Here is a 13,640-nt window from a genome sequence, read left to right as displayed (position 1 = left end):
AATGACCACCTATATGAGATGGGAGAGACTGTTCAATATATAGATCAGCTCCTTGTAAATAAAGTCACAGAGTCACTGGATACTCACTGGTTCACTTGAAGGTCTTCAATCTCTAGAAGGACTCCCTTCTCGTGTAGTCGTGCAGCTGTGTATTTCAGGGAAATCTTTTTACTTTTCTTTCCTTTCATCTCTCTTGGTTTCTTAGATACTCTGTGGAAATGAAATAAGAGCACTTGATATTAGCTACAACACATCCCATGCTTAACCCTATCCCAAACAATCCAGGACTGGGAGGTCTTGGGTCAAAGGAGTTTCCTTTAAAAGTAATTTTCAATACCTAAATGGGGCCAAAATGGTCCAGTACTATGTACTACAACTGGCTACAAGTTCTAGTTCTGGCTTTGTGACTAATTTTCAAGTTAATTTTGAGTCTTTCCTTTGATACAAAATTCCCATTCACAACTAACCTCCCTTGCATTCCCCACTGCATCAAAGATGGGGGATACATACATAGTATAGGTTTAAAAAAAGACTTGTTGGATAACAGCACAGATAAAAAGACCCTGAATCCCAGAACAAGGTACTTATGGACTTCATTAAAAAAGAAAAAGCAATCATTCCAAGTTGTGGAACAAGGGTGTAACATAATGAAAGTTTGTTTTAGTGAGAAGAACCAAACTGAGGGACGCAGTCTGGTTTTCTAGACAGGAAGCACCCCTGGCAAGAATATTTGCCCCTCATTCATGGCTCTGTAATTAAAATGTTCAGACAACAGAAAGCAAGGAAACCAATGAGGCTAACATTCAAAGTAAGGGGTGATAAGGTGCTGAACTACAGTGGTAGCAATGGAAATGGGAGCTAAAACAAACATAATATAAACAAAATACAGTTGTATTTTGAGGAAAGGAAAGCTAAATAATACAGTAGATGGGCCTGGAGTCAGGAAGATCTGAGCTCAAATGTGGCTTCAGACACTTACTAGCTGCGTGATTCTGAGCAAACTCTGTTTGCCTCAGTTTCATTGTCTGTAAAATGAGCTGGACAAGGGAATGGCAAACTACTCCAGTATCTGCCAAGAAAATCCCAAATGGGAGATCATGAAGAGTCAGACACAACTGAAGAACAACTGAACAAAACCAACAAATTTTGAGAGGTAAATCAACAAGATGTGGTGGATAGGTAAGTGGAGAAAAAAGAAAAATAGCCAAAGTTCTATGTGTAGAAGAGCAAAGGAGGAGATCGAGAAGTAGCCAACCACAATTCCAGGGGAAAAGAGCCAAGGAAGGAAACAGAGAAAGGCAAGAACATTTAGAAAAATGGTTACGAATGTATATATATCCTGGAAAGTCACTGGAAGAGAATGTTTCAAGAAGCAGTGTGTGGTCAAGAGTTGTGAATAAAATCAAGAAGTCAAAAAGGACAACAGGTCTTAAAAAAGACTTAAAGGTATCTACATCGTGATCAAGGAGTCTGAAAAACCCAAATTAACCCAATCCAAAAAATTTAATCTGTAATAGTATAATATAGCCATGAAATATTTCCTTTTCCGGCTTTCAAGTGAAGGGTTGATTCAATGAGATGTTCTCTCAGATCACTTCCATCTCAAATTCTCCACCTGTCATTCTGAGCAAAAGGTAAAATGTTTGGAACTAAGGAAGCTTTTCCCAGAACCCTCCAAATCATGTCAAAAAGAAAGTTATCTATTCCATTAATCTATAAATGCAGGCCCTGCTTAAACACCTTATTATAATACTCTAACCAACCAATCCAAGAATGGCTAGAGATTTATGAAAACACAAAAAAGAAAAAAGCAACCTGCTAGCCAAGCATTTCAGGTTTACTTTAGGAGTACTATCCTCGCTCACTTACTTTTCCCTTCCTCCGTCCACCCCTTACCCCAGTCAGATCTTTGAAAAACACTTACTTGCCCTTGCTGGCCAAGTTATCTAAGCAGGTTTTGATGTAGCTTTTATAATAGTCCACTTGCTCGCCATAAAACGTGGCCTTGGAGTTCAGAGCATTGTAAGTCTGCTGCAGTTTGACCAGTTCAGCTTTTCTCCTCTGTCGATACCTCCGCTGATTCCGGATATCCTATGGAAGACAGAAGACCAAGACCAAATTCTGCAGCTGAACATTTAACAAGTAACATTTTACTGAGAAATAAAAAATTCTGATTTCAGTGACTTTATTCTGCATACATGTCTTACAAGTATGTCAGACTGATAAAGAATTTTTCTGCCTTCCACCCAGACTAGGCAAAAGTATATTGTTCCACATAAAAGACTGGGGTAGGAGTTCTTCCATTAGAAGGAACACCATAGTCCTTCCATAAACTGAAGGCAGGTTGCTGACTCAAGAGCTCCTCCCTCTGTGAAGGGGCCTGAAATGCCAACTGCTAAAGAACACTGTGATCTCCCTCATACACTACCTTGGCAATATCATTGATCAGCTCCTGGTATTTGTTTTTTGGGTTCACTGTCCCAAGCTCTACAAGCTTCTTTAAACCCAACTGGATCTTTTCCTTCTTCTCTTGAAGGCTCAGATTACTGTCATCCTTGGCAGATTTGGTTTTTTTCATCTTGTCAGGAGTTTTGGCATCCCGGATGGCTCGCCTTTGCATGGCTCTCTGATGTTCTGCTTCCTAAACAAGTAGAAAGAAAAGTTCCAAATAGGCCCATGCTAATATCAAAAATCAAGACAGTACAATTTATCTAACATCATGGATTAGAAACTAATCTTCTACGATTCCAATTAACAGATGAAGCAAAGAGAGATTAAGGGTTCTTGCTTAAAGAGATTAAAGAATGGCATAGGATTGGAAGTCAGATTCCTTTCTCCTCCACTGTACTGCCTAGCCCCATCTAAATTCCCCTCCTGACACCCCAACAGAATTGTGAGGCTAAAAATGGCCAGCCATAAATCTTCCTAACTTTATGCCATGGTGAGAAACTGCCCGTGTTCACAATTCCTCCTAGATTTTGTCCATCCTCATTCCACTTTTGAACACAAACTTACTATCTTTACTTCCCAGCCACAAATTGCCTTTTAAAATTCAAAGGAAATGTGCTTTCTACCCCAACCATTATTTCCTCAAAGGAAACCATAATCCCTTTAGAGCCCACATCAAAGCCTTTCCTCATTCATTTCTGTTTCAGTATTATTAATTGCTCTAAATTGTCCCTTGGCTCCCTGACATTCCATTTCCTGATTTCTTTTCCTACTTTTAAAATCTCTCATCATTTAAAAAATATAAATCTATAAGCAAAAAAATAAGTGAATGAATGAATGAATAAATAAACAGAATCTCTCTTCTGATAAAGCTTTGCTAGCTGCTCTTCCTACTACTCTGACAAGGCACCTAGGTGGTACAGCTGATAGACTACTATACCAGCTCCAAGTTCAAATAGGACCTCATCTATTAGGTGTGTGGTCCTAGGTATGCCACTAAACCTCTGCCTCAGCTTCCTCATCTCTAAAAGAGGGATAATAATAGCACCTACTTCTCTCAAGAATAAAATGTGACAATACTGGTAAAGCACTTTGAAAACTTCAAAGCACTGTGTAAATGTTAGCCATTATACCACAGATATAATTACATCTACATATTTTGACAGAATGTTTCTATCCATCCCCCACAAGAAGGAGCCCACCCACTCTTTGAGCTCAAGTAATCCACCTCGGAAATGATGACTTCCAAATTGACATCTGTAGATGTCTTAGCTAAGCCCCAGTACCACCCACAGAACAGTTACTTTTAACATCCCATCATCATTTCATACATAACATAGAACTAGCTTGTCTTTCCACATTATTATTCTGCTTATAAAAAACTGCTTTCCTTGTTGCCTAGACTAAAACTTGACAATCATCTTTCATCACAATCTGTTCCTTGGATACACTTATTCAAATGCCAATTCCAGATTTATTCACCAGCACTAGAAGAAACTGTAAGAAATAATCTAATCCAACTTCTTCAGCTCAGACAAGAAAAATGAGGCCTTCAGGGGTCGAGAACCTTGACCAAAGTCACAAATAATGAAGGGAAATGCTGACAAAGTCTCCCACGTCTCTAGCCCCACCAGCCCAGTGCGCCTTTGACCCCAGCATGCTGCCAGGACCTAGCAATAAGATTTTGCAATGCTCCTCCCCTTTCCCAATACTGCCCCTCCAGTTCTGATTCTTATTTCTTGCCTAAAGCCCTGAAACAGTTTCTTCCTATGGTCTCTTCATATGGCTAGTAGATAGATCAATCTCTCTTAAACCCTGTTTTCATTATCTTATTCATATCCCCATAAATCTATTTGATGGTACATCAAATTCAAACTCCTTTTTATAACTGGCCCTTGATGATCTGTTGTGATCTATAATTTCACTGAATCATACATCTGAAACCATGAAACATGCCTGACCCTGCTTTTATACAGACCTGGTGACCAGAATCCACAGCTGGCTCACTGACTAGGCCCACATCACATCAAATCAAGTCAGCTAATCTCATGTTTTTATAAGCTCCTAAGCTCACATTGACATAGCAACTTATTTACCCATGTGCATACATACTTTCTGTACTCACACCGAAGTCTGGCTTTCTATGGCTTCCAAAAGTGGAGTCCTTTTCTTAAAGGCCTATTTTAAATATTTCACTCCTCCCTACACATCCATGTCACACCAGTGACCAGCTGGCTCTTTTCACCTCTGATCAACTAAGTGCCCATTATCTCACTCATTTTCATCCCCTCTTCCTAAGTTACTATCATGACTTTTTGAGAGTCTAGTTTAATGAAAAATAGCTTCTGATGAACTAATAGCCTCAGTTGTACCTGTTCATTGGTGGTAGGCGTTTCGAGGATCTCAGTTAATGTCTCTCCTGGCTGGAACCGGATGACATCCACAATTAAATGCTTTGTACTGAATTAAAAAAGAAAAAAAAAAAGTTTCAAAGCTCTTCCTAAACTGACTTTTGTGACAGCAGTTCAAATACTGTTAATGCTAAGTCTTCAAGGCCTCTCACAGCTTTCAAGAAAATGGTCTTTTTATGAGACAGAATTTCCAGGAAATCAACTTCATTTCAGTCATTTAACAAGAAGAACCAAGTCCTACTAAATGCAATACTTAAGATGAGTAGAATCAAGGCAAATCAAAGCCCAAGCATAAGGCATGAGCCAAACTTTCTCATTCACTAAGATAAAGAGATCAATTTAACTCTCTCAATCCTACTAATTATTAAATTCAATACTCACTTAAGTAAAATAGTCCGAGCATCCATTTCTGAATTTTCATCTCCAGGTACATCAAACTTATTTGTCAGCGTGAGAGATACTTCTGTCTTAGCCAGGGCCTCCTTATTGGAGTCATTTAAATTGCCAGACCCTTCCCCTAGATTTGTGGGGAAGTAATTAATAGAATGAGATTGAGAAAGAAGGGATTTAAGATTCAAGATAAAAACATTTTTTTCCCTATTGCTAGAATACAAAAAAGCCCTCTGATGGATCAAAAACAATTATCACTAGTAATAAAAATAAACATCTGTCCTAATCAAATGAAAGACATGAAGGAATTCATAACAAGGATGGTTTCTACTCCATTTCAATGATTCAGTATATCTAACTTGAAACTCTGGGACACACTCCTGCCCCCAAGATCTGAAATGCACTTTAATTCTTTTCTCTGCACCCTGTAGCATGTCCTGAGATTTCTTGTGGGGGAGAAGAAAAGACTCACCAATGAGGGACTCAATAGTAGGCACTTCCCCAAGATCATCCAGTAGCTCGTGGATAGGATCGTTATGTTCAGGAGCAATGGCATCTTGGTGATCTAAAAGCAACTAAAGAAAATATTACTGTCAAAAGCTTGTGGTTAACCACTTTGTAAAGGTCCATACTTCTATGCACCATGTTTTATGAAGAAAGGTAAGAGGGTATAATCCTTACTTGCAGGGAGCTTATGATAATAGAAAAGACTATTCCAAAGAAGCACACATTCAAAAAAATAAACAAACAAATAAATAGGTCCAATTTTCCATTAGCTTCTTTCTAAGCTGTGTATGAGAGAAGCAATGATAATCTTTTGATAATCTCATAGAAAAGAATGGAGACTTTCAAGTGTTTATTGTAGTTTTTCTTGTGATATCAGGGAGACAAAAGGCAATACTCAAAAATGGTTCTAGATTTTATGAAATTAAGTCATCAAGCTGCCAAACAAAACTTACACTTGTAGTAAGGTGCCCTTTCCCCCGGAGGATCATGTGAAGGCACTGCCCGCTCCTGCCATGGTCGTCCAGGGCCTTGGATCCTCGGCTTCTGGCTCAGGTTGAGTCTAACTTACTGCCTGTGCCTTCCACTTCCTGTGCCCCACATATTCCCAACTCCTTGATCGCCTCATCTTCCAATCCACATTCACTTCTTTGGTGATCTTATTCACTCCTATGCCTTCAACCATGATGAGTAGCTGGGCAAGTCCCTAATGTGCAACTCCTCCCTGCGCTCCAGAACTATATGTCTAGCACTTTACCAGACACCCTACCTGCACTAAATGGAATTACACGTTAATACTGACTTGATTCTTAGTATTTTTACCAATGAAATTCATGTTAGATCATATCTAGGGAAAAACACATGAGATCTAGAATTCTATTTTCAGGAAAAGTAGATAGAGATAAAAAATGACAGTCTGACGAGTGGGAGAAAGGCTGCTAAAATGCCAGTTAATTTCTGCTTGTTGCCTCGCCTATTTAAGTTAGTGCTATTTCAGGGAGAAAGTTAAGAAGCAGAGGTAATCAACTGAGTTGGTAGCAAAGATCACTCCAGGCCATGGAGGATGGGTGAAAGAATGCAGAGGATCCAGACAAAAAAGAGAGAGCAAATGAAATAGGTAGTTTTAAAGACAATACTAATTAAGAAAAACAAAATGGATACAGCAGGACACAGAAAGAAAGGCATTAAGAGCTAGGAAAAACAAAGTGTTTCAAATCTAAAAAAGACAAGAATTAGCCAGAAAACATCCCTGTTATGAGAATATGATGCTGAGGTAGTAGAATATATAAGCTTTGACTTCCAGAGTAGCAAAGTTGTCTCTGTGGTTATTACTCTTAGGAATTCCTGAAAGAGTTTGTTGACAAAATAATACCCAGTTCCCAGGGCAGCAATCAGAAACAAGATCAGTGGAGACATTCCAAACAGGCAGATTAATAATATGACGATGATGATGATAATAAATGATGATAATAGCAGCATGTATAATATTTTAAGGCTGGGAAAGCATTTACAGACATGATCTCATCTGATCCTTACTCTTTGAAACAGATGCTATTATTATCTCCATTTTATAGAAGAGGAAATACATAAAGTTTCAGAGAGGTTCAGTGACTTGCTGTATGAGGTAGGATCTGTAGGTTTCCCTGATTCCATGCCATGTGGCAGAAGCACACAAAACATGAGATCTTCAGTCTCTTCTGATTAGAACCAAGTGCTCTTTCTGATCTAAGTAACTTTCTTTTAACTCATGCTTACATGACAGCTAGAATTAGCCTCAGAGAGACTGAAATTCAAAACTGACCTCAAGCAATTGCTGCATTACTCTCAGCAAGTCACTAATCATGTCTGACTTTCTCTTTCCCCATCCATAAATTGGGGTAATACTATCACCCACATCACAGGCCAAATAAGTTAATTCAGGATCAAGCGCTTTGAAAACTTAAAAAACACAGAAACGGTCAGTTGTTGATCTCATTATCAACATCATATTGTTCATCAGCCTCATTTCGGCCCTTTGGCTGTGCTAATAAGTCCACCACTACCCTTGCTAGTGTCAAGGAATGAGGAGGGAGCCTTTCCCACACATGAAGGGCAGCACTTTATAACTCTTCTCTTCTACACTTTGCATTACCCAATGTCTAGGGAGCATTTAAAGACAGAAAGATGGACTCCAGGAACTAGGGGGGAAAAAAAAAGAGAGAGAGAGAGATACTTACTGTGTGAGTATTGATGATTTCACCAATAGAAATGTAGATAACTGGTTTGGTGACAGTCACTAAGTCAGAATACTCATCCACATTAAATTTATCCTGCAGCTCTGGTACATCACATGCAGTTTGAAAAAAGCGTCTACAAAAATCAATGATTTAATAGATAAGAAAAAGATGGAGAAAACATCTTCTGATCTCCCAAAGTTCACAAGTATATACCACTAAATATCCTTAAGATATGGAAGGACTCCCCATATAACAGCTAAGTTCACAGTATAACACTGCTACTCCATTCCCTCTTCATATACACTCCCCCTAATAATTCTCTCCTACCATTTTGCACCCTCCCTGAAGCACAGTGTAACAAGGCCATGGTTTAGGCTTTTATTGGCTCCCCCCAAGATATTTACACTGGCAAATGCAATTTGGTCTCTTATATAAACAGAACCTTAAGCTTAAAGTTAGGGACTTGACCCAACAGTCTTTGTTCCTCTAAATATAACTACTGCCTTTTCCCTACCCTTCCCCAGCAATTCTAGGGGGTAAAAGGAAAATGGGGTGGGACATGAAGAACAGCAGCTTAGTATCTGTATTTATTAAATGTCTTTACTTACTAAAAACAAAAATAAAAAAACGGAACCAATTCTCATCTCCAAACTGATTTGACATCACTTCCTACAATCTCCTTTTTTTCCTTGTCTTAGAAAATGAAATAGTACTTCTTTCTACATCTCTTTATTAACAATTGTCCTTCCTTTATTCCAGAACACTGCAAATTCATCACCTCTCTTCTCATTAATCTTCATCCTTTCTCTAAATACTGGTTTCTTCTCTACCATCTTCTAATATGTCAAAGTCTCCCTCACCTCCAAAAACATTCACTACATCCCATCATCTTCTCAAAATATCATCCTATATCTCTGTTCTTTTGTCAGCCAAGTTTCTTCAAAAATATGTCTATAGTCATTGCCTCTTAATTCTTCTCTCATTAACTCCTCTGTTCTGTATACTCTGCTTTCAGAGTTCACCACTCAATTAAAACTGTCCTCTTCAAAGTTAGCAACAATTTCTTTAATTACCAAATATGATTCTTTTTTTTCCCCCCCATTTCTCATCTTTTACAACCCAAGCAGCTGCATTTGGCATTGCTAACCATTCTATTCTCCTGGATACTTGATTCTCTACAGGCTTTTTTTTTTTTTTTTTTTTGACATTATACCCTCCTGATTTTTCTCTAATCTAATCATCTCCAATTCAACACATCCAAAATTAAATCTGTCTTTCCCCCAAAGCCTACCACTTCTCTCCCAAATTTCTTGAGCTCAGACAGAACTAAACATATTTGAAAATTAACTGATATGATACCAATCCAGAAACAGTGAAAACATCTAGTTATTAATTTTGTTTCTTTGTAATTGTTTCAAACTTCTCCTCTTCCCTCTCCCCCTCCCGCACCCCCCCATACCCCCAAGGAACATCCTCTGTACCTGAACTTCTGGTAGGAATGAGAGAGATATTCATTAATTATGCTTAGGTGAGAATTATCTCCCAAGAACATCTTGTTGGAGGCTGCATGTTGGAGCATCTTGGCAATAGAACCCAGATTTCTTCGTTGGTCTGTGGTGAGCTGGCCTCCTGCTGATAGGTCAATGATGTCAAAAGCATCAGGAGCTACAATGGCTGGATTCATATACCGATAGTAGAGCAGGTTACCAATAATCTGGGGAAAAGTTCAAGAGACAGATCCATGGGAGGCAAAGACCACTTGATGGAATAACTGAAAACCAGAAAATACTTCAAAGTCAACTATTGGGGCAACTGCTGAAAAAGTCCCATTTCTCTTTCAAGCAGCTGTCAGTATTGAGATTAACCAAACTGACCAATATTTTGATCCTCTAGCAGATGCAGAAAAAGGAAGAGAGCAGAAATTGAAAAAAAAAAAAAAAAAAGCTGCCTACTGAAGAAACAGATGTAGAACATAAAAAGTGGCAGGGTTAAAATCTAGTCTATTGGAGCATTTTTCTCAACACTGAAGTTGAAAAGAGGAAAGCTATTCTCACTCACGTGTGGGTCTCTGACACTCAGATTTTAGGTTTTCACTGAAAAATGTTAATTTATGTGAATGAGGAAAAGGGTATAATAAACAAAGAACGCTTAACTTGGACTTAAGGTCCTGCAGCACAGTGTCTGGAAGCACTTAATAAATGCTAGGTGACTTGACTTGGGGTCAAACTTCATTCTTTCTGTGACCCTGAGCACAGTTTCCTCATAATGTTCACACTGCCTAATTCACAGAATTGTCATAAGGATCAAAATGTAATAAGATGTTAGATCATTCTTTATCAGAATCAGAAACATACAAACCTAAAGTGTTACTATAATAAATGGTTAGTATGAATCCTTCTGGATGATCCAATTAGTAAACCATGTCATTAAAGTCTGCATTCTGTTCAACCCTGCTCCTGGCACCTCACCTGTGTATCTATGAAATGGAGCATTAACTCAACACACCTTCCCTTCACTGCAGGATTCAAGCAAAGGCTCAGCTTTTCCCCTAAAGTTCCAGTCAGAAAAAAAATATTAATTCACCTGAAGAGAAAGTCTAGAATCGATGCTTCATTGAAGGAAAGCACAGAACTAGGAGAGAGGAGAAAACAGCATTCAGGTTTTAAAAAAAATAAAGAGCACAGCAGTATAAGGCAAAAAGAATAGCCACTGTCTCAGCACAAACAAATGTTTGCAGCTCTTCCACCAGCAACCCAAAGAGGGAGGAAATCCAATAGAGAAAAGACGACAGGGCTCAAAGAAATTTATTGCAAGACAGGAAGTTTGCTTTAAGGTAAAGCTTTTGCCTACAGCCATGGTGGCTAAAATCACTATAGTAAGAGAATTATCAATGAGATTCATATTCAGTATTTAGATGCTGTATTACATCTATATGAAGACCCTTGCTACTGGTCCTACAGGCCAGTCTAGTTTTATGCATTTCTCCACAAAGGTAGAAGTCCATTTTCCCCCAGGTTCTTACCTTGAGAAGCTCATCCTCACCAGCATCTGGGAACTTCTCATGTAGCGAATCCTTCAGGACCTTGGCAATGAAGCGCATCCCATAACTACGGGAGGATTGATATTTAGTGAAATGACCAAGAGAAAGAAGGTAATGATGAGTAATAATCAAAGTCTAGGGTGTTCATTGCACTCACGGGATTTTGTCCACAGAGCCAACTATAGCAGAGAGGAATTTGTCAGTCACCGCCCTCATGTTCCTAATGGAGGAGTCAAGCCGTGTCTTTACCTCTTCATGAGACAGTGCCTGCTCAGGGGTCACGTCATATGGCAGTTTGCTGTTGAAAATACAACCAGAGAAGTCAGGCTGGAACTTAGAAGCAGCCCGGAGCAGCAGCCAGCACTCTCTGTGAGCCATGGGGAACACTAGTTTCAAATCCTAGGAATCTGAAATGCCACACTTGTAACCCTCATCTATTCTCCAGCAGAAAGATGTATCAGAGAGTCTTTGGAGAACTATTTGCAAGTGCAGGGTATTAGGATGATCTGCTATGGGCTAGGTCAAGGGTCTCTTCATTCACAGCTGGTGGCAGCTGCTTCTGATGTCCACAGAAAGCAAGTAACCAGGTGAGCTATGTGAACAGAAAAATCCTACAGCTTCCTTTAAATGACAGTCATGACTTCTCATCAAACAGCCATGAAATATCAATGTCCTAGCACTGAGACTTCGAGCTTGACAGTGTCAAATAATATGTTAAATTTAAAATGAAAGCATCCCTTTTAACAAAAATAATGTCAGGTACTCTTGTGATTGCAATAGCAAAACTCTTACAGGATTCTCTGGCACCCAGCATGATAGGCACTTCATAAATACTTGCTCAAATGGACAGAGAAAAGTTCTTAAAATATTTAACAGTACTTCGGTACCAGGAAGCGCAACAAATTTATAGAACTTACTACAATATACAAACTAGCTCATCAGCAGAAGAATCCCAAAATGAAAGCTCAGAGTGGGCAGCAATGCTAGGTTATCTGGAGCAACTCCTTGCCTAATCTACTCTATTAAAACAGAAAGGGGAAACCATCCTCTGCTTGAAGATTTTATCTGATGAGGAACTCACTACCTAATGATGTGACCAATTCTATTTTGGGGTGCTCTAACAACAGGCAATGTGGAGCTATGTAGAAAAATTACTAGATTTGGAATCAAAAAGCCTGGGGGAAATCATAAAGTCATATATGACCCAATGATAATCTGAGGAAAGTTTTTCTTTATGTTAAGTCAAAAGAATTAGGGGCCTACATGATTCCTCAGGTCCATTTTGGTCCTAAATCAATGAAAAAACTTATCACAGCCTTCTCAATTCCCAGGCTAACTCTAGTTCTTTCAACTGTTCATTGCAGAATATGATTCCAAATCCTTCCTAGTCACCCACCCTGTGAGACCACAGACAGAAAGAAACCAAAGACTTCAGTTCAAAATCTTGGCTTTCATGATTGCAAGCAAGCTATCTCATCTTTAAGCATGAGTTGTCACAGCTATAAAATAGGGGGGTTGTTCTAAGGAAAAAACAAAAGTGCTGCTTTTTGTTATAGGAAAAAAAGTCAGAAACAACGTGAGTATCAATTGATCAAGGAACAGATGAACAAACTGTGCTATCTGAATGGACTGGAATATGTTGGGAACATAAGAAAACAACAAAATATGAGGAACTGAGAGAATTGTATGAAGATCTGAATATGCTGCTACACAGCAAAACAAGCAGAAACAGGAGAACAAATATACTATAATATAAAAGAAAAGAGCTCTAAAAGGAAGCTAAGCTACAGGGAAATATAATGACCAATTCTGGCCCCAGAAAATAGATGAGCATCATTCCAAAGGGAGGTAAGAAGGGTTAGAGGTCAGGAATGTTGCATACACTGTCCCTTCTTTGATATTGCTTAACTATTTTTCTTTGCTCCAAAGTAGGGTTCTTGTAGAACCTATCTGGAAGTGAAAGGGATGTAAAAATAGAAGGCATCAATAAAATCTGTGCAAAAAGCTTAAAGTGCTACCTAAGTGCAAGACTAACAGTACCTTATACATAGTAAATGCCCAATAAATGTTTGTTGAAATTAAACTACTATTACTGTCAGTGAATCATATAATACAGTCAAGTGAATTACAATTATTACACCAATGTCCTTTTCAAATTTCAAACAGAATCCTCTGGATTCTGGGCACATTCTCCCTAAGGTAGATCTTTCCACAGACCATGACCTCACTCCTCCTTAATATAATATTGTCCTTAAGATAATTCAAAAGGGTAGGAACTTTTTGGCTTTTTGGCTCCTAAAAAGAACATTAAAGTTCTTAGGTCTTTTTCATGAGAAATGCTTTTTTTGATAATATCCCTTAATTCTGAAGAGCCAAAACTATCAGATAAAAGGCCATTTTTGTTTCTCTGGCTAAATGCTCACAGGAGAACATCTCATCCTTTTTTTCCTTCACTTGGATAAAGAACATAAAAATGGTCCAGTATCATGACTTCCACACTGCAAAAACAGGTTCTTATGCAAAACCATCTGAGTTATCCTAACATATTATTTAAAGAACATTTAAAGTTTTAGAAAAGCTTTAGAAAAAGTTTAAAACAACAATTCAAGAGAAAAGTCAGCTAAAGTGAGC

The 13,640-nt window shown here is 38.5% G+C and overlaps 1 protein-coding gene across 2 annotated transcripts in view; it reads right to left on the bottom strand.

The window, feature by feature from the left end:
• Nucleotides 1-13,640, bottom strand: part of IQGAP1 (IQ motif containing GTPase activating protein 1) — a 113,947-nt gene that overhangs the window by 13,286 nt on the left and 87,021 nt on the right. For both annotated transcript variants that reach the window (XM_074296332.1, XM_074296330.1), the window contains exons 27-36: nt 11,167-11,307; nt 10,992-11,076; nt 9,451-9,683; nt 7,970-8,102; nt 5,722-5,824; nt 5,241-5,376; nt 4,821-4,908; nt 2,429-2,641; nt 1,925-2,091; nt 88-210 (exon numbers count right to left, since the gene is read on the bottom strand). In XM_074296332.1, the coding sequence (XP_074152433.1) occupies nt 88-210; nt 1,925-2,091; nt 2,429-2,641; nt 4,821-4,908; nt 5,241-5,376; nt 5,722-5,824; nt 7,970-8,102; nt 9,451-9,683; nt 10,992-11,076; nt 11,167-11,307 (1,422 nt within the window). The remainder of the gene's footprint in view (nt 1-87; nt 211-1,924; nt 2,092-2,428; nt 2,642-4,820; nt 4,909-5,240; nt 5,377-5,721; nt 5,825-7,969; nt 8,103-9,450; nt 9,684-10,991; nt 11,077-11,166; nt 11,308-13,640) is intronic.

This window comes from Sminthopsis crassicaudata, chromosome 2, assembly GCF_048593235.1.
Source record: "Sminthopsis crassicaudata isolate SCR6 chromosome 2, ASM4859323v1, whole genome shotgun sequence".
Lineage (NCBI taxonomy): Eukaryota > Metazoa > Chordata > Mammalia > Dasyuromorphia > Dasyuridae > Sminthopsis > Sminthopsis crassicaudata.
The sequence above is the reverse complement of the archived record's forward strand: the minus strand, read 5'-3'. Positions and strand labels throughout refer to the sequence as shown.